The following is a 22,975-nucleotide window of genomic DNA, read 5'->3' as shown; positions in this document are numbered from 1 at the left end:
CCCCGCTCCCTTTTCCTCCCGCTTCTGGTTTTTGGCTTTCCTTTTTCTCGCCCTTTTTTTCTCCGTTTTCTCTCCCTCCCTCCCCCCCCCTTCCCCCCCCGTCTCCCCTCTCCCTCCCCCTTTTTGGCTCCTTTTTCTCTTCATTTTGTTTCTTTCTTTCTTCCTTCTTCTTCCTTTTCTTTCCATTTCCTGTTTTTCTTTCTCTTTTGGCTTTCCCTTCCCCCCCCCTTCCCTTGTTTAGGTCCCACTCAGACATTAGTCATTTGAAATAAATGTATCTGGTACTGATATGTCTTTAAATCAATTAATTGTATGGCAATTGACCTAGTGGCTTGTATTTAATGGTGGATATCCACGCCCCCTGCACCTAACTCGAGAGCTGGATCTCTAAATGTAAACCTGAATGTATACCAGAATGCTTTTTGAGTTTGGATATGAAATACTTTGATTAACTGTAAGTATGAACTGGCGTTCCTTCCCCCCGCTCCTTTTTTCTCTCGTTTCTGGTTTTTGGCTTTCTCTCTTCTCGTCTTCTTTTTCTCCGTTTTCTCCCCCTCCCTCCCCCCCTCTCCTTGCTCCCTCCCCCCTTTCTGGCTTCTTTTTCTTTTCATACTGTTTTTTCTTTCTTCTTCCTTCTCTTTTCTTTCCCATTTTTCTTTTTCTTTTGTCTCTCCTTTCCCCCCCCCTTCCCTTGTTAAGGTCCCACTCAGACATTAGTCATTTGAAATAAATGTATCTGGTACTGATATGTCTTTAAATCAATTAATTGTATGGTAATTGACAATTGTCCTAGTGGCTTGTATTTAATGGTGGATATTTATGCCCCCCGCACCTAACTCGGGAGCTGGATCTGTAAATGTAAACCTGAATGTAAACCGGAATGCTTTTTGAGTTTGGATACGAAATACTTTGATTAACTGTAAGTATGAACTGGCAGACGGTAACACAGGGGCAGCCAATATTGGGCTGATTACTGATAGTTTGTGATATAAATTGTAGGACATTGGTGGCCTGATGAAGAACTGGGTTTGAAACGAGCCGAAAGGAATAGACCGGTATAGCTCGTCGCCACCTTGGAGCTCATAAATCTTGGACGCCACCGATTAACTTCAACTGGCACCGTTTGCAGCCTGTGATAAAGAGGCTCCGTTAATATATGGGACTTGACTCTCTCAGTCTATTGGAACAAGTTTGCAGCCACATTGAATTGAATGGAATCGAAACTGTTGTGTTTATATTGATTGTATAATTTACTTGTGCTGCAATAATAATAATAGCTGTGTTGGCACACTTCCTTGTATTGGTGTGTACTTAACTATTGTGGAAGTGTAATCTTCTCCCTTTGTTTTGGTTGGAATTGCTTTCCCGCCAACGAAATAGCGATGACATTGGCTGATTCACCTTTTCTCCAAATTTGAACCCTTGTAAATAGCCAAATTGATGCCAGAATTGCCTTGTCTTCTGAGACTCTCAGAAACGACAACCATGGACCTACAAAGGATGTTGCTTCCGTTGGTGGCCCAGCTGGTAGGCTGTCTTTCTCAGAGCACCATTGTCCTTTGCCAAGCACACCTGCGATCCATACAACGTAGGAGAAGAGTCGCATCTATTCTTTTCCAGTGCTCGGATGCACCTTCAACATCCAACCGGCGTTTTGGGAAGGATAGAAGACGGAGGATTCACGAACGCTGGCATGCCCTTGCCAGCATGGCTGTTCCACGCAGATTCTGGGTCCGCGAGCGGAGTCGGGACTGGTGGGAACGGGTTGTCCTGACAACTTGGGACGACCAACAGTGGCTCGAATGTTTCCGGATGGACAGGGCAACATTTTGGGACTTGGTTGCCATTCTGCAATCACGACTGGAACGGCAACGAACAAACATGCGGGAACCTGTGACGGTGGAGCAGCGTGTCGCAGTCACACTCTGGTTTTTGGCCACAGGTGCTTGTTACCGCGTCGCTGGGGACCACTTTGGACTGGGTCCGTCTACAGTGGCAACAGCTGTTCTGGAAGTTTGCCATGCACTAGAAGCTGAACTTCTTGTGAGAACTGTGTGTCTTGGCGGCGAGATCGGAAAGGTAGGCTTTTAAAAAAAAAATTTTAAAGCCTTATTTCGATATTACGTCATATCAAAATGATTGATAAATTGCTGTCCCCTCAGAGCACCGCGATACTGTTTCTTTTGCAATAGCAGATGTGTCAACGGTAAAATCTCCTGCCAGAGTAAACAATCCTTTTGACTGGTGACATTCTCTGCATTATATTTTTGTATTTCAGATTATGGATGGATTTGCAAAAATGGGATTTCCGCACTGCATAGCAGCGATTGATGGCACCCACATCCCCATCTGTGCACCCGGTGGGAGCCCAGAACAGTATGGAAATCGTAAAAATTTCTCATCTATGCTACTGCAGGGCACCGTGGACCACTCTGGCCGATTTGTAGATGTGGAGATAGGCTGGAGTGGCAAAAACCATGACGCCTTTGTGTTTAAAAACTCATGCATTTGCGCAGCAATGGATGCCGGCACGTTTGTCCCCGGAAACCCCACACTTAACTTGGACGGAGTGTCTGTGCCACCCATCATCCTGTCTGATGGGGCATACCCAATGCGGCCGTGGCTCATGAAGCCGTATGGCAAGCTTGCAACAACACCAAGAGAGATTTATTTTGACCGCTGCTTGTCCAGGTGTAGGAACCAGGTCGAAAAATGTTTTGGGAGGCTGAAGGGGCGCTGGCAGTGCTTGCTGTACAGACTGAAGGCAAGGGAGGAAAATCTGGTTTCAATCATATCTTGCTGTGTGATCCTTCATAATATCTGCGAGGCCAAGGGACAGCGGGTTCTTGGAGAGCTAAGAGATCCCACTCCAGTGTTTGTTCCTCCCGAGGACACCGAAAACATGGATAACAATAACTCTTTGCTAGAGGCTGGAAAGGAAGTCAGGGATGCTCTCGCCAAATTTATGGACATGCAAAGGAGGCAGCGGTGAAATGTCCACTGTGGAAACTGTGACATGTATGTGTTGTCTATTAAAAAAAAATTGTTTTTGGGAAAAAAATGTTGATGGTTACCTTTTTTCATAGGAAGTTGTGTTACATTAAAGATTTCTTCTTATGACTCTTTTTTCAATGTTGTTTGATGACTAGACCTAGAACTCCCTTTACAATGGTGGATTCTTGAAATTGTTGTTGAAACAAGTAATGAGTTGATATAAGAGGGGGATATAAGAAGAAAGAGTCAATGCTGATCCGATGATAAAGCTTCAGTGGCGGTGAGGGGAACTATCAAAGCACACCAAAGATTCAAGTAGTTTAAGCCAGGTTGCTCTGTGTTAACGGCATGTATGGAGCTCACATCGGTTTCACCAGACAATATCATCCCATTTTATCAATTCCCTCAGTGGCAGAATATAAAAATTATGTCCCTGCTGAACGCAATCTCAACTGCAATCACCTACAGACATTTTGCATGTGTTTCTTTATCAAAGAGGGACTAGGAAACCGATTACTGCCTACTATGAAAGAGGATGGTGAATGGGACTGTGTCTGGCGTTGGAGCTTTGTAAAGAGTACTGGAAAGTGACTCATAATAAAAGGTCAGCAGGGGTAAACTGAACTATTGTGGATTAGAGAAGCCACTCCGTAATCCGAGATTGGAGAGGTGGGAGGTTCAAAAATTGATTTTTTAACCTTATTTCGTTATAACATCGTAGCAAAATGATTGATAAATTGCTGTCCCCTCAGAGCACCCCGAAAATGTTTCTTTTGCAATGGCTGATGTGTCAACGGTAAAATCTCCTGCCAGAGTAAACAATCCTGTTTGGATTGGATTTAGATTCCAATCTCAGCGGGAATAGGGGAAATGGAACACGCATGAGAGTGTTACTTGCTGCTCTCACAGCAGGAGAATTGAATGTTTCGATGGTTGTTGTGGGTTTTCCGTTCTGTTTTGCCGTGGTCTTGGCAAGACCACGGCAATACAGCCCAGAAAACCCACAACAGCCATCGTTCTCCGGCCGTGAAAGCCTCAGACAACACATTGATTGTTTCATGTTTTTTTTGAAAAGTTGTACAGACACCACTTAAACACACAATTCACGGAGACTAGCTTGTTTGTTGTTGGGGGGGGTTTCAATACAAGGGATGTTGCACAGAATGTAGGTGGGAGAAAATGGACGTTAGATCGCCATGCCGCCTGAATTTTCTTTTTAAAATAGTTTTTTCCCCATTTATTTTCCAATCCCCAAAACATGTATAACCGAACAAAGAAAAAAAATACGTTAGACACACTAGAAAATAATGTCAATTTCACTTGTGACACTAAGGCACGAACCTTGACCCCATTTTTCCCGCTCAAAATACGGGTTATGGCTGAACTGAGCATGCTCAGAAATGTTATTTCGTTATGACACATTTCTTTAAAAAAAAAATGCCTCCCAGACGCCGCGGCGCTTTCTGGTGTGATGATGAGGTGGAGGCGCTGCTGGACCTTATTCTGCGCAGTGGTAAGGTCGAGAGACTTATGAGCAGCACCCACCTACCCACAAAGGCAATTTTTGTGGTGCTGTCACGACGACTTACAGCACGTGGCTTCCAAAGAACGGCTGAACAGTGTCGCTCGAAGTTCAAAAGAACAAAGGGAGATTTTTTCACCGCTCTGGAGTCCTGGCAGGGAATCCCACGCCAGAGTGGGAGACCACCACATTTCGGCACAATGATGCGTCTTTGGGAGGCGGCTGGCAGACCAAACTGGCAGGAGAGGCGACATGCCGGTAAGTCAATCTAATTTTGCTGTGTGCAATGGCCTTTTGGGGGGGGGGGGGTTGAGAGTGTGTCAAGCTTCCAATTATACTTTTTAGTTTGTGATATGTTGGATAGTTAGTGTGCAGTTTATGTGTGCTATATGTGGTGTTGGATTGCTGAGTGACCACAGTGGAAAATAAGATGTGACAAATGGGGAAATCCGTTATGAGGCTGTTTTTTTGAAAGGTTAACCTACAGAGTGTTTTCCTAAGTATGATGAAAAGGGATGGTTGCACTTGCTTATGTCTACAGACAATGCCTGCATGCCAATTCTTGGAGTGCCATGTGCAAAATGAAAAGCTCCCATGCTAGGCTCCAGGATGTCTTCCGAATCACAAAAAAAATGGATATTGTGGTGTTCATTTCAGATTGAAAGATGAGCAGACACAGTGGATGCAATTTTTTCAAATTATAATGGCAAATAAATATTTGGAAAATTATTAAATATTTTTCGGGTGCTGCAGTCTTGAAGTCACAACATGAGGGATCCTGGATTCACCCTTTATCATGCACACAACAGCTGCAATTATCAAGGTTACCTAGTGCTTGAGAAATAATCATGCCACTCTTATCATACGATGCCTGGATGCGATGACTATTTACATGCTAACCATTAATTGTTTTCTTACTAGGGACAGAAGCTACACTGACATGATAACTAATCCACTGCATTCTAAATTCTTTACAGCTGTGCGCAGGGGGAGAGACAGTCAGCATGAGGCAGGATCACTGCCTGAAGCTTCCCAAGACAGAACAGAGCCTGTCATTGAGGAGGAGCGGCCAACAAGCGCTCCCACAGCATCCACTGATGATCCACATGGTAAGCTTAGTGACTTTCATTTCAAGCTGTACAACAAAATATCTAGACCGAAAAATAATGATTAAAAATTGCATCCTCAAAAACATCTCCAGAGGGGAGGTGGGTGTCTGCACCACTGAAAGAAAAACCAAATGATGATTTACCAAGGTGGCTAAATAGAGGCAACAAGTGGTTGATGAAACAATCAATCTTTTATTAAAGACAACAGAACATCTACGAAGAATAAATTTAAAGAGGAAGGAGCTTTCAACAACATTGCAACATATTCACCACACAAAGCAATATTATCAACAAACACTGGGCAGTCAGCAGCTGACATTTTAAAAAACTTTACTGTTTCCTGTTCTTTGATAACCAAGCACTGAAAATAATGATCAAATTGAATCCCTTTTTTTCCCTAGAAACTGCAGGTGGTGATGCTCGGGGCACTGATCTAGAGAGACCATCCACAAGCGGCCGCAATACCCAACAGCCCACCCAAGATCCTCCCACTTTGGAGACAATCCTTTCCTCGATACATGCAATGGAAGGCAGACTTGTGGCCTCCGGTAAGGACTGTAATTGTCTTGATAGAATGCCCAAATCATCAGCAAGCATTTGAGATCTTGACAGTGCTCTATGTTTGTGTTTCAGTGAGCAGTTTGCAGACAGAAGTGAGAACTCTGCAGGCCCGTGTATCAAGGCATGGGCGAAGGCTGCTGGCAATGGAGAGGAGGGAACGCAACCGGTCAAGGAGAGGCACCCCTGCGCCTTCACAGGCCCAGGACCCATGATTTTATGGGACTGATCGTTGTATATAGTTTTACTTGACTTGAGAAAATATGGTGCATGTGTGGAACATTTTCAAATTTAAACATTTTCAGTTGAACCCCCCCCCCCCAAAAAGGTTGAACATATCAGTGACTGGTGTGGTTTTTCTTTCTTGATAACAATGATCACACAGTGCCCTGGAAAATAAAGTGGACGTTCTTTGGTGTAAACAAGAACTGACCAGTGGTTCCAAATGTGTGATCCTATGGTGTGAAACGATCCCTTGCTTTTCCCACACAAGATCTCTTGGGTGCCCCCTTTCTGCCTAAGTCAGAGGAGCACTCCTGCACAGTGACAGGGACCAACTGTTGGGAAACTTGCTGCTGTTGACGTGTAATGGCGTTCCCTAACTCTCTAAGCGTTCCCACACATGATCGCATCACATCAATGTTTTCTGACCAGGCCTCTTGGAACATTTGGCGCTCCATTCTGGTCTCCAGAAGAAAATCATTGTGCCGGCGTCCCTCCTCTTCACGCCATTTCCTGGTCTCCTCTTGTTCCCTCCTGCGATGCTCCATCTCTTCCTGATGTTCCTCAGAGGCCTGTGTCAGAAATCGGTCTGCAGCATTGTGGATTGCAGATCCACCCCTTTTCCTAGACCTGATTCTTGCTAGCCGTGTTCCAGGCGACAGTTCCACCATTGTCCTTGTGGGGGTTCCTGATAAGGGGGGGGGGAAAGAAATTTTTAGGTGGGTGTGGAACAAAATCAAACACGATGTAATCTTATGGTGAAGCATGTTACATCAACTTACAACTATGTCACTGTGGTCAAGAAGGATTTCAAATCAAAGCCCACCCCCCGCCCCTGATCAATTTAGGATTAGTTAGGTGCAGCAGTGTTTGCAATTGAGAGTGTGGTTGTGTTTTTTCACTTAGAGGGTTGATGTGGCAGATTGTTCTCCAAGTGTCACCTCATGAAGCTGTCTCAACCCATGTCCTTTGCTCCTGGGAGTTGTGAAATGACAAGGAGAGATGCTTGTGAGGCGTCAAAAATTCACTCTGAAAAGGCCACGCGTCTGCAGCATTATTGAATTGATGATGACATTTTTGAACCAAACATTCTTCCATCTGAAATCATGAGCTTCTCAAAGAGCCATTATACAACACAGCCAAGACGTGCACTGCCAACAATCACCTCAATCGGCAACCAAATGGAAAAACAGCCACTTTAATATATATCTATAGATGAGAGCACCACAGAGGTTTGGTGGCTTTGATGGACTCCAACACTGTGTTTGTCCAAGGGTTGAATTCTTCCTGCTCTGATTTGAACAGAATAGAGGTGTTTATTTCTGATATCAGTCCTCATAATCTGCCACCTACCTTCTGAGTTTGCACCAGGTGAGGGACGGTTGTTTTCCTTTTCAGACACATCAGTGGGAGTGCTTATGCAGACATCACTGGTCTCTTAAACAAAATTAAAAATTTATGTCAACTTTTAGTGTTAATTCTAACATTGTTACTGGCACCGTATTTTTCAGGAAGTGTATATAGATGTCAATAATCGATGCATCAGTGCCAGCATACATGGTTTGCAGTCAACGCTCCGTGTTAGTCCAGTCACACATGGAACCACAACACATTGTGGAATGTCTACTTACATTTTAACTTTGGAAATATTCAAGGTTTATCGCTGAGCACGCATGTTGCCCTGTTTTCAACTTCATCACAAACACCACAAATTTCCATTTTGCCTTGTGCTTCCATATAGAGTTTCACGTTGCCCGTGCCACACCATACCGCGTACCATGAGAATTTCCTTTAAAATGTTTTGTATTTGGCACAAGCATTCACACTAACCGTGTTCTAGCAGACCGTCAGGTGTGACATCCAGCTCATGTTCCACATCACTGTTGTTTTCATCTCCGGTGTTATTGGGCATTCCTTGAAAAGATGATAAGTAGAAAATAGATGTAAAAGATGAAAAGTAGAGAATATTGTTTCTTTTAGAAATTTTTGACCTTTCCAGTATGAAAATTGTCTTTTCCATTATCTGCCATTCAAGCGCATCACTGATCAGCAAAAGCATGCAGGTGGACTTTGGCAATGGAATCACAGCAGAGGACACATTGCCTGGCTTAGTCCCTTAAAAAGGGAAGAGAAATGTTATGATTTTCCCTGGATGATTGCACACCACTACCCCCACCCCTTCCACACCACTGTTACCTGAATGACAAGGGGAGGACATCCTGATGTCGACCACATTGATGGTTTCCAGCTCGTGTGAGAACAGCTCCTCCGATCCTGCCTGGAGCACCAAGGGTTCAGGTCGCACCTGACCCATCACTTGTAGAATCATACTTCTTGCAAGTCGTTTTGGCTTAACGCTGGCGTCACCACGAAGAATGCTTTCCAGCTCTCTGTAGTATGGACAAGTGATGGGTGCATTTCCAGACCTTCCATTATGTGCCACAACCTTTTTATATTCTAGCCGCATGGTCTTAGTTTTGGAACGGCACTCCAGAGCCGATCGCCTATGGCCCCGGGTTGCCATCTGCTCTGATATTCTTTCGAAGTAGTCCAGATTTCGATGGGTGTTCTTTAGGGCCTCTTGGATCTTCTCCTCTCCCCAGAAGTGCAGAAGATCCATTATTTCTCTATGTCTCCATGAGATACCACGTTTAACAAGTCTGTCCCCACTCTGAGCCATTGCTGTTCTGGAAGGTGAATCTCCAAAATATAAGCTATAACCTATACAGATTCAAATTGCAGAGAGAAATCAGTCCCCCTGCAGAAAATGGCAGCATTTAATATCAGAGTCTTCGAAATCATCTCCCTAGCTGAGTTTCCTCCCCTCCCAAAATTCCATCTTCCACTTCACCAAGTACTCCTCAGGAATTTCCAAACCCGGAGCTGGCAATCTTAGTGAGAAATGGCGGAGGGACCATACCACAATGGTGTCTGTTTTCAAATGCAAACAGAATAACTGTTTGTGTGGAATTTCTGTGTTACTCTAAAAATTATTTTCGAGTACAATATACACATGTGGAATCTCACATTTTCACAGATGGACTCCTTTGTTCTATGTGGAATGAAGTCCATGAAGGGCAGCAGTCAATCTCTAGGCATCCATCTTTGTATATTGTGATTTAGGGCAAGGGTTGTTTTTAATCTTCTCCTGTCTCCTCCCCAGCCCCTGAGTTGCTGAAAGCCCTTGACTTGTGGCACCTTCAAGAAGCATACTTCACCAATTTTTTGGTGAGAAGTTCAGTCCATTTGTTCTGCCCCCTGCTCCCGCCACCCCTTTCCAGGACCAGAACTGAACAACAGGTCCTTTTCCTTTTGGGGGGGGGGAATTCAAAGGGAAGAAATTTCAGCTCCAGTGACATGGGGTTCCCTTTGGTGGCACTGCTTTTAAAAATGCAAATAACTTTTCTTCAATTTGAAGGCTCGGCAGTTTTCCTATTATTGACGTCTATCCAATTTCCGTAACATATTGGTGCAGTCTCAGTGCCTTTGTGATACAGTGATCCCAGAACAGTTATTAAAATATAAATAAAATTATATAAATATAAATAAATTAACATACTGAGGTCATAGCGGGGGGGGAGAATCAAGTGTGGGTCTATAGCAAAAGAGAATCTCAAAAATATATGGTATGACATGTACAGATGAAATTTATTTCCCTCAGCAATGTTACTCACGCTGCGGAAGACCAACCAAACGACAGCAATTTCAGTTCACCCTCGGAGACAGTAAAAGCGGAAGTTGACTGTGCGTGCCAGCTAAAAAAAATCCCTCACGGTCAAATTGCGCGCCAAAATCAACGGCTCTTAACTTGTTAATGCGCTATAACGGAATATAAAAAACACTTGTCAAATGGCGATTCCTAGGCACATATGAAGATAGGCAGGGGGATTTTTGTGGGTTATTGTCAAGGAGGGAGGGAAGGTCATTGGGGAGGAAATGGCAGATAAATATTTTTTTAATGGCGGCGACGGGCTTATATGCATTTCAGAAAATGTGCTGGAGACTGTCGTGTTACTTCAACATTATCGCGCAACTACCTTATAGCGCTATAAGAGTTGTGAATTAAAAAAAAAACTTTTCCCGAAACAAACGGTTCATTTCCGTAAACGGACAGCCACACGGTAGCGGATTAGTTCGAGATTTAGAGTAGGAATGCGTGGTACAGAGAGAATGGGGAAAGCGGAAGAGAGCCGGTATAAATCGCACAAATTGCGGGATACGCCGCTATCTTGGCGCTAAATTAATGCCCGTGTGACGACGGCCATGGAATGAGACTGAAAAATAGTAGAGCTAGAACAGAATTGTATTAAACCAGGTCTTCCACCCTAAACAAGCTATGAAATAAATATCACTAAAGTCAGTAGGATTTACTTCTGAGTAATCATGCATATAGTCATACTGGAAGACACACTGCTTACCTTTTTGTCTGAAGTTTTTGGGAAATTGTTTTAAAATCTGACCTGTGGACTGGTGCTAGCTCTGCAGTAACATAAAAAGCCACCAAAGGAAAACTTTTAATAATGAAACAAAAGCCTTCTGACTTCCAAGAGGCCAAAAGATTTTCAATAGATTCTCCAAATGAGGGATTGAACTCAATATTCCATTCCCCTCTCTGCAAGCCAAGGAAGCTGCAGTAAACTAAACAAATAGGGTTATTTAAGGTCAGCCCTGGACTAGATTAAAAAAGCATTCATACAGATTAAGCCAGTTTTTGAATGGAAAAAGTACTGTAAAATATGCTAGTTGCTATGCGAACATAACTGAAACATGACACTGTATTTCTCTGCTGGACGGCAGGGTCAGAAAGATAGTCACATAGGAGTGGCAGCCACAGCTCTTCGGAAACTACAGTCTCCATGCCTTGTTTATGTTGTAATCAGCCGCACACACTACAGTTAAGAGGACATTTCTGTGTAAATATTAGTGTCGTTTCCTCATTATCCTCTACACATGTGTAACAGCAAGCCACTTTCTCCAAATTCACAGCATGTGGAACAGGTTGTATCCCCGCCTCAGCTGTATCCCCAAATGTACCATTTATCAACTTTCAGAAAAGCAAACAAAAGCTATTAATTCAGTAGGTAGATTAAGGGAGTGGGAATACACACACAGCTAATTAAAATAGTCACCAATCTAGTTTAATAGCATGATCTAGCTCAACAGTTGGCTCTATTGAAAAAAAGAACTTACTCTAAAGTATGTAACCCAACACAACCAAGGTACTAAACAATATTATCTAAAATCCTGGAAGATAATCTAGAGTTCATGAGATACATCTTCATTTGAATTTGGGAAAAGTTGAACTAGTAAATAAGACAGAGACTTTAAACAAAATGTATTCAAATCTAGTTCTGGCCCAGTAATAGACCATCCATACCTTCCTTCTCCAAGCGGTACTGAGGCAGGACTTTCACTACCTACATCTTCACAGCACACTAATTTTGACATTTTAAATATAACCTCACTGGTCAAAAGCTATATTCTACCAGGCCCATTTCAGCATATGAAGGGCAAGTCAACATTTCAGTGACCCCTCCAAAAGAATTTTAATGCACAGATGTTTCTACAATAGTTTTTATTAAAGTCTGTTAAAAGATATTCAGCCATAGATTTTGTGATGTTCAGAAAGCCACAATACCATCTCAATTGCATACCTAGCAAGGGAGTCTTCTAAGAATACTTCATTTAAATCCCATTTGTTTGCTATTTTATTTTACAAAGGTAACTCCTAAGTGCTGAACTTACAGGACTAGGGTCCAATTCATTAAGCTTAGTACCAAACCAAAATGTGACATTTATACATTTTATATTTCAGACATAAAAAGGAAATGTCAATAATGTAACAGTTTATTTTATAGACAGCATACAAAAACTTTCACCTATTTAGCTATATTCCATGTACACAAGCATGACAATTAAGAAGCTGAAGATTAGATTTTACCTAAGATGAACATTTAGTGGGTGGGGTCTGGAAAATATGAGCCAAGGCTAGCTGAATAATTAACCTTCTTGGTCAGAGAATGGAAAGACCACCACTAAGCCTTCAAAGACTTTGGTATTCTGAAGTTACCTTTATTAAGATGTACTTAAGTGTATAAAGTACCAATACTACCTTAAGTCAGGAAGCATGTGAATCTTTGTTACCTTCATTTCCACATTTATTACTTTATATACAAGTTTGAATTTCAGCACTTAAAAAAACAAACGGAGTGCTAGTGCTAAAACAAGTGCATTAGACAGTTGTGTTTGCAAACAAGACTTCCTTCACTTTGTTAAAAAGCATCCACATTGCCGAGACAACACGCTTTAGAACATAGCGGCTCAAGAACTGATCATTATATGATGGAAAAGGCCCACAGGAACGTTCAAGCATTTATGTAGAGAAGTAGACTTCTTCTATGTCCAACTGCAAGTACTTTTTTCCTAGATAAGATAAACTCTGGCTTTACTATCAGTGTTAAAAAAATATATAAATACCAGCCTGAGTATGAGGGGAAGGCAACAGCTTTGATGTACATTGGGAAAATCTTCAATTTTACACATATGCTCAAGAACTGTGGCTACTGAGAAAACAGTTTTAATTTGCCTGACACTTTCAAATGAGCATTGTATGGAAGAGAGATGAGTTTTGCATGTAAGCAAATATACACACTAGTCATGGAATTCTGAAAGTGTTACCATTGATGATATAGTATTACCAGGAGGGTTAAAAACATATAAATAGGTAAAGTTGGCATGCTGTACAAATGATTACAGTTTCAACAGTCTCCATGGGAACCAAGATTTATGGATAGTTTTTCACTTTGTGATAGTTAAAACATCCAGAACACAAGATCAAACTACAAAGCATGAGACTGCACTACTTTACAAAACTACAGTAGACTGCCTAGGTTCAAAAGAGGAACAACGACTTATGACAAGAAATGGATTTGGTACTTGCTAACAGTGTGGTATTTTGCAAGACCATCTGAAGATTAAGAAAAAAATCACAGCTTCATAATGCAAGCCAAAGATTTTTAATACTTCCGTCCCCTTGTTAACTGATCTTTCAGTGAACATTTGCTGCCCTTGAACTGTGCAAAAGAATGAAGCCTTGCCAATATAAGGAGCAGGCAAGTCATTCAAAGCAAAATATTATTGCATTTCCAATACTTTGGACAGGCTGAGGATACTTAGGACTTAAAGACTTCTACATTTAGCACTGGTATTGTAGATATGCTTTTCAATTGTGATTTCACCACCCAAAGGGAGAATAATAACTAAAGATATTTATCAGCTTGTTAAAAAGTTTCCTTCCTTTCCTGAAAAGACACCACAGTTATTGTGTAAATATAAAAATCATCAGCCCTACTTGAATTGTTTTACAACGAAGTAGCCATACAGTGTTCCATATAACTACTGAAATTGCTACCTATACATATATTTACATGTGAAAAACATAAGGATTTTTTTGCCCTACACAAAATTGCACAGATGCGTATGAAGCCTTTCCTGACACCAAGAACAGTAACCCCACGTAACAAGCCAGTGCTCAAGCAAGATTAGTGCAAAGTCGTCCCAATTTGTTCTGTTATCCTGATAATTTATATTAATTCAATAAACGTTTGACCAATGTCCCCTATTGCAAACAGTTATTAACATACTTGCTCCAGCTACAAAACCAATGACCAGACATTAACTGAATAAGTTTTACTATGCTGAACACGCAGTACTGGCCATGCTGTTCTTTGAAAACTTTGGTTCAACACCTCAGTTTAGAATTTAGAACTCCTCATTCTGACATGCACCTATAACATGGGAATTGAACTGTACAACAATAATTGTGATATCATCCCTGTACATCCGTGCCAACTCTTCTGGAAGACTAAGCATCTTGGACAGCCGTTCATGATCGACAGTGCCAAATTCATTATTCCCAACAGCATGGCGTATCAAATGAGTTGCTGCATTTTGATCTTCAAAGGCTGAAGAAACACGAGCTCTCCTTTCTGTTAAAAGGCCGTGCATCTGTCCCAGAGTTACCTTGTAACCTCCGACAGCTATTGGCTGTTGATGATGAACACCTGTTAGATATTCACCTACAATTCTGACCACATCTTGCCTGTGCATGGTTTCCCACAAGCCATCAGTTGCCAGTATCAAGAATTTGTCCTGAGGCCTTAATTTATGATATATAACCTCTGGCTCAGCTGTGAGGTAAGGAGGAGTATGGTAATTTGGTGGAATGAACTTTGTATACTCATTGTCATTGAGTTGATCTGGGCCTGACTCTATCACTCTCTTCTGAAGGTCAATGCTCCATTTAAATTTGACATCTCCAAAAGCTCTGAAAGGCATCAGCAAACCTAGTAACCTATCTTGTTTTACAGCACTCTTTTCTTCTGACTTTGGATGCTCCATTTTGATTCGCTCCACCTCACCTTCATTCTGTGCATTATGATCATAGGACAATGCAACAGCAGACCATGATCCATCTTCTTCTTGGACACCAAGCATGGCTCTGCTGTCGCCAGTATTAGCTACATGCAAATCAACCCCATCTACATGAGCCACACAGGCAGTTGCACCAGAAAAGGCTACACGCAGAACCAGATAATTGAGAAAAGAATTTGGGTCTCCTACTTGAGCTTCCAAAGAAATATCATTGTCAAGTCTCTTAAAGGCATTAATTAAAGCCTCTTTTACATCAGTTGTTTCCCCAGTGTTGAGGTCAATGAGTTCCTGCCAATAAGTTCGTAGACTGTTAAAATACAATTTGGAGGCTTCTTTACTGAAATAATCATTGGGGTGCTTGTGCCACTGTAAAATAGGCAACAGGGCCCTGCCACTCTCTACAGCATTTTCTATTTCAAGTAAAGTTTCATGGGGTAACAGAGAAACAGCTATGTAATAAAAAAGTCTTTCACTGACAGCCTGTGCACAAGCACATCCTGCATGACCATCAAACACACCAAGAAGCATCCCTCTCGTTTGTAAGCAAGTGGCTGCGCTTCTTCGGTCTTCTATTGGAGCATTAGCTGGAAGCTGGTTACTATCAAAGCCAAGGACAGAACTTAAGTTTTTGCCATCAAATTCTGGAACTTTAAAGCTATATTCATTTGCCTTCAGAATGCTGTTGACCTGTGGAGGGGTGAGGTAAAATCTCTGTGGCGTGGAGACATAGTTTCTTGCATGAATAAACTGAGTGAAGTTCTCCTTTGGCCTACAGAGCGTTGCAAGCTTCTTCTGCGGGGCATATCTCAAGTGACTGTACGTTAAATGTGGGGATAAGCAACATAGATGTTTGTGGTGACAGTAACATGCAGTATTGTATATCCTGCCGATCTCACAGTTGCGAATTAATGGGAGCAATAGCTGAGTTGGTGCTGGCATGGCATCAGAGAACAAAGGCAACCGGGGGCTTCTGACTGGAATCGCTGGAAGGAAAAGCACAAACAACATTAACTTAGTATGGATTTTGTATATATCTACTTTGATCTAGATCACAATGTAGCCTGCACCATGTCTCAACTGTAAATGACAAGAAAACTAATTATATATGGTGCCCTCCTTGAAGATTAAGTATGTGCTACAGCTTCAATTATTAGATTTATATATAGTTCTTTATCTGTCCCCCCATAACTAAGTTATGAAGAATTAAGATATTCACATTCACATTATGAAGAATATAAGATATTCACATTCCTTCAGAGAATGTGAATATCTGCCTACCAATGTAGCTGGGACGCTTGCAACGCTAATTTTTGGAAAACTAGATTCACATTTTGCAAGTCATTGGATTAAAAATGCTGTGGGGGTACACTTTTTAGTTCTCTAAGACATGGAGGAAAGAAACACCTTGGTGTGAAAAGTAAGGGCATTTCCACAAGGAAACTGTCTCAGTTCAGCACTGCTGAACTTGCTATAAGCAAATATATAGAGATTTCCCATGGTCAAGCATAATTTGAGGAACCCTTACACTTATAATATATCTTGGATTGTACAGATGCAAAAGTCCACTTTACATTCCCCTGTGCCATTGGGCTCAGCAGATTTATGGGTTTCATTTTTACACATTGGGTAGATAAGATAGATCACAAAAAGCAGTAAAGGACTTAAATGGGGCAACAATATTACAAGTGAGGAATGAAAGATGCTATTTGGGAGTAACCGATAATGATTTTTATGCCTCTAAATATAAATAGTATCTATTGGGAGTATTTTTGCTGCTTCACGCAGAATTTCTTCAGGAGGAATACCCAGAACTTCATAATGTTCTCCTAGAGAAGTATAAACAGCACAACCTATATAAACAGCTATTCTAACCATTTTACTAAGAGTTTTAAACTCAAACTAAAGGTTTGAGCTCAGGTATCACAGACAAGTGATGTTCATAGCCATATATTTGGACTCATTATAACAGACTTTAGTTTGGAGACAGCTGGTCTCCATTCCTAAAACGGTACTAAAAGTAGTATTTTATCCTCAGCAAATTTGGCTATTCCTTTTAAGATATTTTAATTATTTTCTAAGCCATTTTCATCAAAGCCTTATAAAGTTTAAATCAAGATTTTCACAGGCCAATTTTTCAGAAGAGAGAGACCCACCAATTTCAATGGGATATATTACTAAGTAACTACTTTGCAAGATTATAGCCATAATAGCACTTTAATTTGTTCCACTCCACCAGATTTATAATCCTGACTAAAGTGTTGTAGAGACAGGAGGCAAAGTAGAATGGGCATCCATACAGCTTTATGTCATGCTTCGTACATTTACTCTGAAATTAACTAGCTCAACTACTACAGCTATGAGCTTCATACAATACTACCCCCATTTCTAGACTACATCTCAATACAGCACAAACATTATGACTTATGGCAATCAGTAGAAAATGACTTAACAATATATTACAAGAACAGCAGCAGTACCTGTTGAATTCACATCTGCTCATCTTAAGACAAATGGTACATAAAGTTAGAAATTTTCAGCTAAATAGCTTAATGATCTGAGATTATGGTGCTGTTTCTTATATTCCCACCAACAATTTCCCAAGATTTCAGATGGAACTCTCCTACCACTGCTAGTCTGGATCTTCATATGGCAATACCTAGGACAGAGTCAAAACTTTCAGCTTCACAAGTCTCACTTATGGCCTTTCCCCATTTCCATTCTAAGAACTTAACATCAGCCTGCTGACAAGACCAGAGGCCAGTGTATTCCAGCATCACATTTCTGCACAGCAGCCAACCAGGTACCCCTACACAGCCCACAAGCAAGGCATAATAACCTTCCTCTAATTCCCAAAGTACGGGTCTAACGTCTTTTCAAAGCTAATCTTTTGTACTTGCTGTATTTGCTTTGTTCCAAATGATTTTGTTTCTTTTTTTTCTGAGAGAAAACTGTGACTTCCTTCTTCAGGCATCAGAATGTCTTGAGCCAACTACTCCTTAGTCCCTGCTGAGGATCTTTAGTTCTTGCTTTCTCTTTGCCTCCACATTCCCTAGAAACATCCCAGAATCAGTATTTTTTTGTTGAACTTGACTTTTCCTGGGAAACAACTAATCAGTATTTTTATTAGTATTTAAGCTCAGGTGTCTCTGAGCCACCAGTAAATTGAGCAACCCCTAGAAGACTGAGCAAAAGACCACAAAAAGATCTGTTCTAGGATTTTTTTAAAATAAAAAAGCTTTTATTTCATAGGATACTCTTTGCCCTGCTGAGAGCTTCATTTCTGGTTTTGTTTCTAAGAACACAACTTGGTAACACGTTGGGGGAAGTAAAGAAGGGGAGTAACTCCGGATTACTCTGAAGGAGATTTCAGGTTGACAACCCTTGATCTAGCTAGTCATTCTTATGAGCCACACATATAAAAATATCTACCCCTTTCCCCTCCATACATAGGAAAATAGAAAGTGTTACAGTCACTCCCCTAACAATCTACTCCTTTCAGGAGGTGCCAAGATCAAGTTTTGCTTTCAATTTGTTTTCAACCGGCTTTGTTGCTAATAGTTCTGCTAACAAGGTTTTAGTAGAACTGTGATCCCTCCAGTTTAATAGTTTTGCTCAGCTACTATCAGCTCATGTGCTACACAAACTTACACACAATCAATATTGCAAGTTATTTTTGACTTTGTCAAACAGCTTGAAGAGGGAAAGCAGAAATAATCTGAATTATCACGCAGAGAGACAAATATACTTTATCTACCAACTATGATTTCATAGATTGTTTACATCAGGGGTCTTCATCATGGCGCCCACTGACACCTTTCCTGGCGCCCACCAAGTGATTTTTGGAAGTGGGAGGGGCCTCGTGAGACTTTCGCCAAGGAGGGTGACTGGAAGTATCATTGGCTGTGCAGAGTTTTTAAAAGTTGCTTTAGCAACAGCTGCCACCACAGCACAATGATTTTCACTGTATATGTATATACAAGAAAACAGGTTTTAAAAATACGTTCCATTTTAAAAGGAATTCTATTAAACAGAGCTTCTGCCTGCTAAACTCCCTGATATTTTGCGGTTGCATCCACTTCCTGTGGCAGCCATTTTCCAGTTGTGCCTGCCACCCTGTGTTAGAACTCCAAAGGTGCCACCCATCTTGAAAAGGTTGGGGACCCTTGTAGTTGAGCTGATACAAGCAGAGCTTCCCCCGCCCCTAGGGGGCACACACTGGTACAGAGTATCAGCACCTCTTGAGCATTCAGGACGAGCTGTGAAGGGAAAATATAATGAATACCAGCACCTCTTTTTTTTTTTAAAGTACTGAACACAAGCTTCCTCTAAGTGGTTCTTTGTCACCAAAAGAGTCACTTAAGTTGGAGGAAGGCACCTTAACTTAGAAGAAGTCTTCAAACATAAGCCCAAAGGAAAGAGGACATATAAATATTTTAATGAGTAACTGTATACATTTTGGCCAGTTGAGTGGTGGGATCCACTCTAGTCGTGCTAGCTTCTAGGGCATCTCCAAAGCAACGTATGGCAAGCCCTTGCTTCTTTTCTAAAGCTTATTTCAATTAGGGATGCAGGTGCTCTGATCAGAGATATTGGCAAACCAAGCCAAAATTTGTAGATCCTTACTTGAGACACTCAAATAACAACAAATGAAGATAGCAACAGAAAAAATGAAGATCCCCTGGGCATCAGTAAACTTTACAAAAAAAAAGGAGAATTAGTTCATAGCAGGAAAGTTTTGCCTGAACTGTTATGTGCTATTTACTATAAGCTACATGGATTTGCTACGAAAAATTAGGATAAAGGCATTTTACATTTTAAAAAAAGTATTAGCAGACTGAATGGGCTGAACCAGTATTTGTTTGATTCCATTTTAAGTTACATGTTGTAACCTTCCAGCATAATTTTCTGAAAACCTTTTCTTCAGAATTCTGTTATACATAAGAACTTATTATATACATTCAATATTTTACTGATTTTGCCTTGTAAGAATTCAGTCTTTGCAAAATCTATAATGGTGCTATCCAAGATTGCAACTCATTGGTGCAATTGTATATGTCAACAACTTGAATAAATCTGGTAGACCCAGAGACTGAAAAAGAAGGCTTGCTTCTTTACTCCTTGAAACACATTCTTGTTCATGTTAAAATTCCAGACCATCCCACTAATGATGAATACAAACTATTCTATCAAAGGAAACTTGGATGGAACATGATTCAAACAAGTTGAAATGTCACCTCCACAGTATCCTTCCCTGCAACAGCATTTTACTTAATACATACTACTGTTATCCCTTCCTCCCTCCTATTATTCAGAAAATAGGAGCACAAAAGATACATACCAATCCGCCTGGGGCCAGGACACACACACATTCTCCTGTCACAACAAGAAGCCGCCAAGATCCACAAAGCAGTAGCCCAGGAAAAGCAAGGCAGAGAATTTATTAAAGGAGGAGGAAGACAGAAAGACAAGCAGTTTGTTTGTAGTGACAAGCATTAAGAAGCAGCGACTGCAGCACAGCCATCCTTGAGCAGCTCTGTCTAATCCTACTGCAGCCCCTGACATCCTGATCTCCATCCCCTTTGCTGCACAACATAGCACCCAATTCATGCAAGATTCATTTACTTTCAGCCACAGCTACAGTTACACTCATTCTTTTAAACAGGGCTGGAGAAATATTTTCTGTTGCTAAGTATATCGGCTTTAATTGTTCACAACCACCATTAGATTATAAGTACCAGTCTTGCATTGGGCAACGTAAAATTCGCAGTTCATTTTTAAAAAATCAGGTATCTGAATTTTTCCAGCTCTGCTGGCCATTAGACATAAATAAGCAACTGACACACATCAGACTCTTGCTTTAAAAATCAGACATACATACATTAACACCACCCAAAAGCTACAATCAGGCCTTTCAAAAAACACACATGTGCACATCATTTAGCAGAAAAACAGACATCATGCCTCTTAGATCCAGAACTGTTTAGCATCAACATCTCCCTCTAGAAGTGACCTCTACAGGAATAAAATCTTGTTTTCCACAACCCTCAATTTGTTAAGGGTTCGTAGACATGCACATGGTTTCTCTTGCATACTGGCTATTTGGGATATGGGAGATGCTCAGTGTCCACATGATCACACCACCCGTTTATTGTGAGACTGGCACCCCCATCGACACCTCCAAGCAGGCCCATTACTAATTCAAGTGGCAGACACAGTCAACTGCAAGACCACCATGGCTTCACCACCTGTCCAATACAGAAGGCTAGCCTCCTACTTTAGGCATGGGGTATATGTTTCACAAGGAACCATCTTCCTTCCCCCTTCCCCCCCCCAGGCTGTAATTCCGATTACATGCCACTGGCCTGGAGTTGGTTCACTGGCACGTTTGCAGATATGGCTCTCCCAAAAGGGAAAAGGACTTATGAGATCTCATGTGTTACATACAGGCCCCAAACCAATACAAGCTTAGCTTCTATTTATCCCAAGACTCTCAAGTGGCTTCTATTGGGCTTTCAGGGGCTCCAATGTGCACATACATCTTCCTCTGGTGCTTGTGTGCAGCTTGGCTAACTCACCGGAGGTCCAGAAAGCTCTTTGCTCACTGTATGCCCATATATGCCAAGCTACCAGCTCCCCAGAACTTGTCACAGCAAGGCCTGCATACCACACTGCCCTGAGGGTTAATGGAGCAATGTATGGATAGTTGCCCACTCCCTTCATGCTCAGATTTGGGGAAAGGGTTACCAACTCCAGGTTAGGAAATTCCTGGAGATTTGGAAAGGGTGGAGCTGGGAGAGGGTAGGGTTTAGAGAGGGACCGCATCAGGGTATAATGCCATTGACCCCAAGGCTGCCATTTTCTGCAGGGGAACTGATGTCTATGGCCTGGAGATCAGTTGTAACTCCAGGAGATATCCAGACACCACCAGGAGGTTGGCAACCTTTCTGAAAGAGGAATTAAAAAACCGCAAACGTGACCACAGAATGCTCTCACTAGGGTTGCCATTCTGGGCTGGAAAATTCCTAGAAAATTCCCCAGGTCGGGGCCTGGGGAGGGCAAGGCCATGAGCGGGGTATAATGCCATATAGCCAACCTTCAAAGCATCCATTTTCTACAGGAAGATTGCTCTCCGTGGTCTGGATAAGTTGTAATTCAGGGAGATCGCCAGGTTCCACTTGGAGGCTGGCAACCCCAGCTCTTCCCATTAACGTGATCCTGCTTCCTTTCCAATTCCGTTTTCCTTCAGACGGGCGGCGACTACCAGAATAGCGGCGGCATCTCCACCCACTTGCTTGGCCTCAGGCCCACACGGCAGGAGCTGTCACACATAACGGCTCCCTCTTCCTCTCTCCACACCCACAAGCAGCCAGTCACACACGCAGCCCTTCTGGGTGAGGTTCCCACCCCACCCCATTCTTCTCTCGTCCTCCCTCAGACACTGACCTGGTCAGCTTCGGGGGGCGGGCCACCGCTCGGACAGCGGGCCACAGGAGCCGGGGAAGCGGCTCTCGCCTTCTCGCCTCCCCTCAGCAGCTGAAGCGGCCGCCACAGACGCCGGCGCTGCCGCTGCCGCTACCGCCGCCGCCTCCCCCCCTCCCCACGTCTCCAAACACACCCCAACTTGGAGCGCGCGCGCGGGCGCCGACTCGGTCCTCACAGAGGCCGCAGCGCCGAACGCCTCAGCGAAAGTGACGGCTTTCCTCGGCCCTGCGCGACTTTTGTGACGCGCCGCAGCTCACCCGGCCTCTCAGGCGGCAGGGCCCAATTCGCCTATTGGCCGACGAAAGGAAACACGTGATTTACCTTCTTCCCTCAGCAGCCCGTAACCATCCCCGCCTTAGTATGCTCATTTTTGTTTAAATACTCACCAGCGGAAGGATCTCTCAGTCAGATATGGAGAGTCTTTCGACTCAGCTGCCGCGTTTGATTTAGAGGAGGCGGGCGCCGCCACTCTCTGAGGAGAAACGCCCTGCGCCGGCCCTCTTTTCCTCCCCTCTGGCCTATCAGGCGCCTTTGCTGAGGGAGGGGCCAGGAGACGTCGGAGAGGCGGAGGATGTACACATGTGCGCCCTTCTTTTTGGTTCTTCGTGCCTGTTTCTTTGCCTCCAGCAAGGTCAATTGGTGCGCTATTCCCGCT

The 22,975-nt window shown here is 42.5% G+C and overlaps 2 protein-coding genes and 1 long non-coding RNA gene across 7 annotated transcripts; 1 reads left to right on the top strand and 2 right to left on the bottom strand.

Annotated features, from left to right (window-relative positions):
* Positions 1-726: 726 nt before the first annotated feature.
* Positions 727-1,290, top strand: LOC129334121 (uncharacterized). Its single transcript, XR_008597472.1, has 2 exons — positions 727-919; positions 1,000-1,290. It is a non-coding gene; the product is annotated as an uncharacterized LOC129334121 (long non-coding RNA).
* A 5,271-nt stretch (positions 1,291-6,561) lies between these two features.
* On the bottom strand, positions 6,562-10,167 carry LOC129333886 (uncharacterized). 2 transcript variants are annotated; one of them, XM_054985826.1, is made up of 5 exons: positions 10,080-10,167; positions 8,602-9,126; positions 8,236-8,319; positions 7,759-7,842; positions 6,562-7,093 (listed from the first exon to the last, which is right to left on the bottom strand). In XM_054985826.1, exons 2-5 carry the CDS (start codon positions 9,083-9,085, stop codon positions 6,639-6,641), a joined length of 1,107 nt encoding a protein of 368 aa, XP_054841801.1. In that variant the 5' UTR covers positions 9,086-9,126; positions 10,080-10,167; the 3' UTR covers positions 6,562-6,638. The 2 variants fall into 2 exon arrangements, with proteins under 2 accessions (XP_054841801.1, XP_054841802.1); XM_054985827.1 differs by lacking the exon at positions 10,080-10,167 and having other exon boundaries at positions 8,602-9,152.
* Positions 10,168-11,963: 1,796 nt separating this feature from the next.
* PDP1 (pyruvate dehydrogenase phosphatase catalytic subunit 1) lies at positions 11,964-22,764 on the bottom strand. 4 transcript variants are annotated; one of them, XM_054985970.1, is made up of 2 exons: positions 22,707-22,764; positions 11,964-15,821 (listed from the first exon to the last, which is right to left on the bottom strand). In XM_054985970.1, exon 2 carries the CDS (start codon positions 15,775-15,777, stop codon positions 14,167-14,169), a length of 1,611 nt encoding a protein of 536 aa, XP_054841945.1. In that variant the 5' UTR covers positions 15,778-15,821; positions 22,707-22,764; the 3' UTR covers positions 11,964-14,166. The 4 variants fall into 4 exon arrangements, with proteins under 4 accessions (XP_054841945.1, XP_054841946.1, XP_054841947.1 ...); XM_054985971.1 differs by lacking the exon at positions 22,707-22,764 and adding an exon at positions 22,642-22,659; XM_054985972.1 differs by lacking the exon at positions 22,707-22,764 and adding an exon at positions 22,454-22,499.
* Positions 22,765-22,975: the final 211 nt, after the last annotated feature.

The sequence above is a fragment of the Eublepharis macularius genome, chromosome 7, assembly GCF_028583425.1.
Source record: "Eublepharis macularius isolate TG4126 chromosome 7, MPM_Emac_v1.0, whole genome shotgun sequence".
NCBI lineage: Eukaryota > Metazoa > Chordata > Lepidosauria > Squamata > Eublepharidae > Eublepharis > Eublepharis macularius.
The sequence above is the reverse complement of the archived record's forward strand: the minus strand, read 5'-3'. Positions and strand labels throughout refer to the sequence as shown.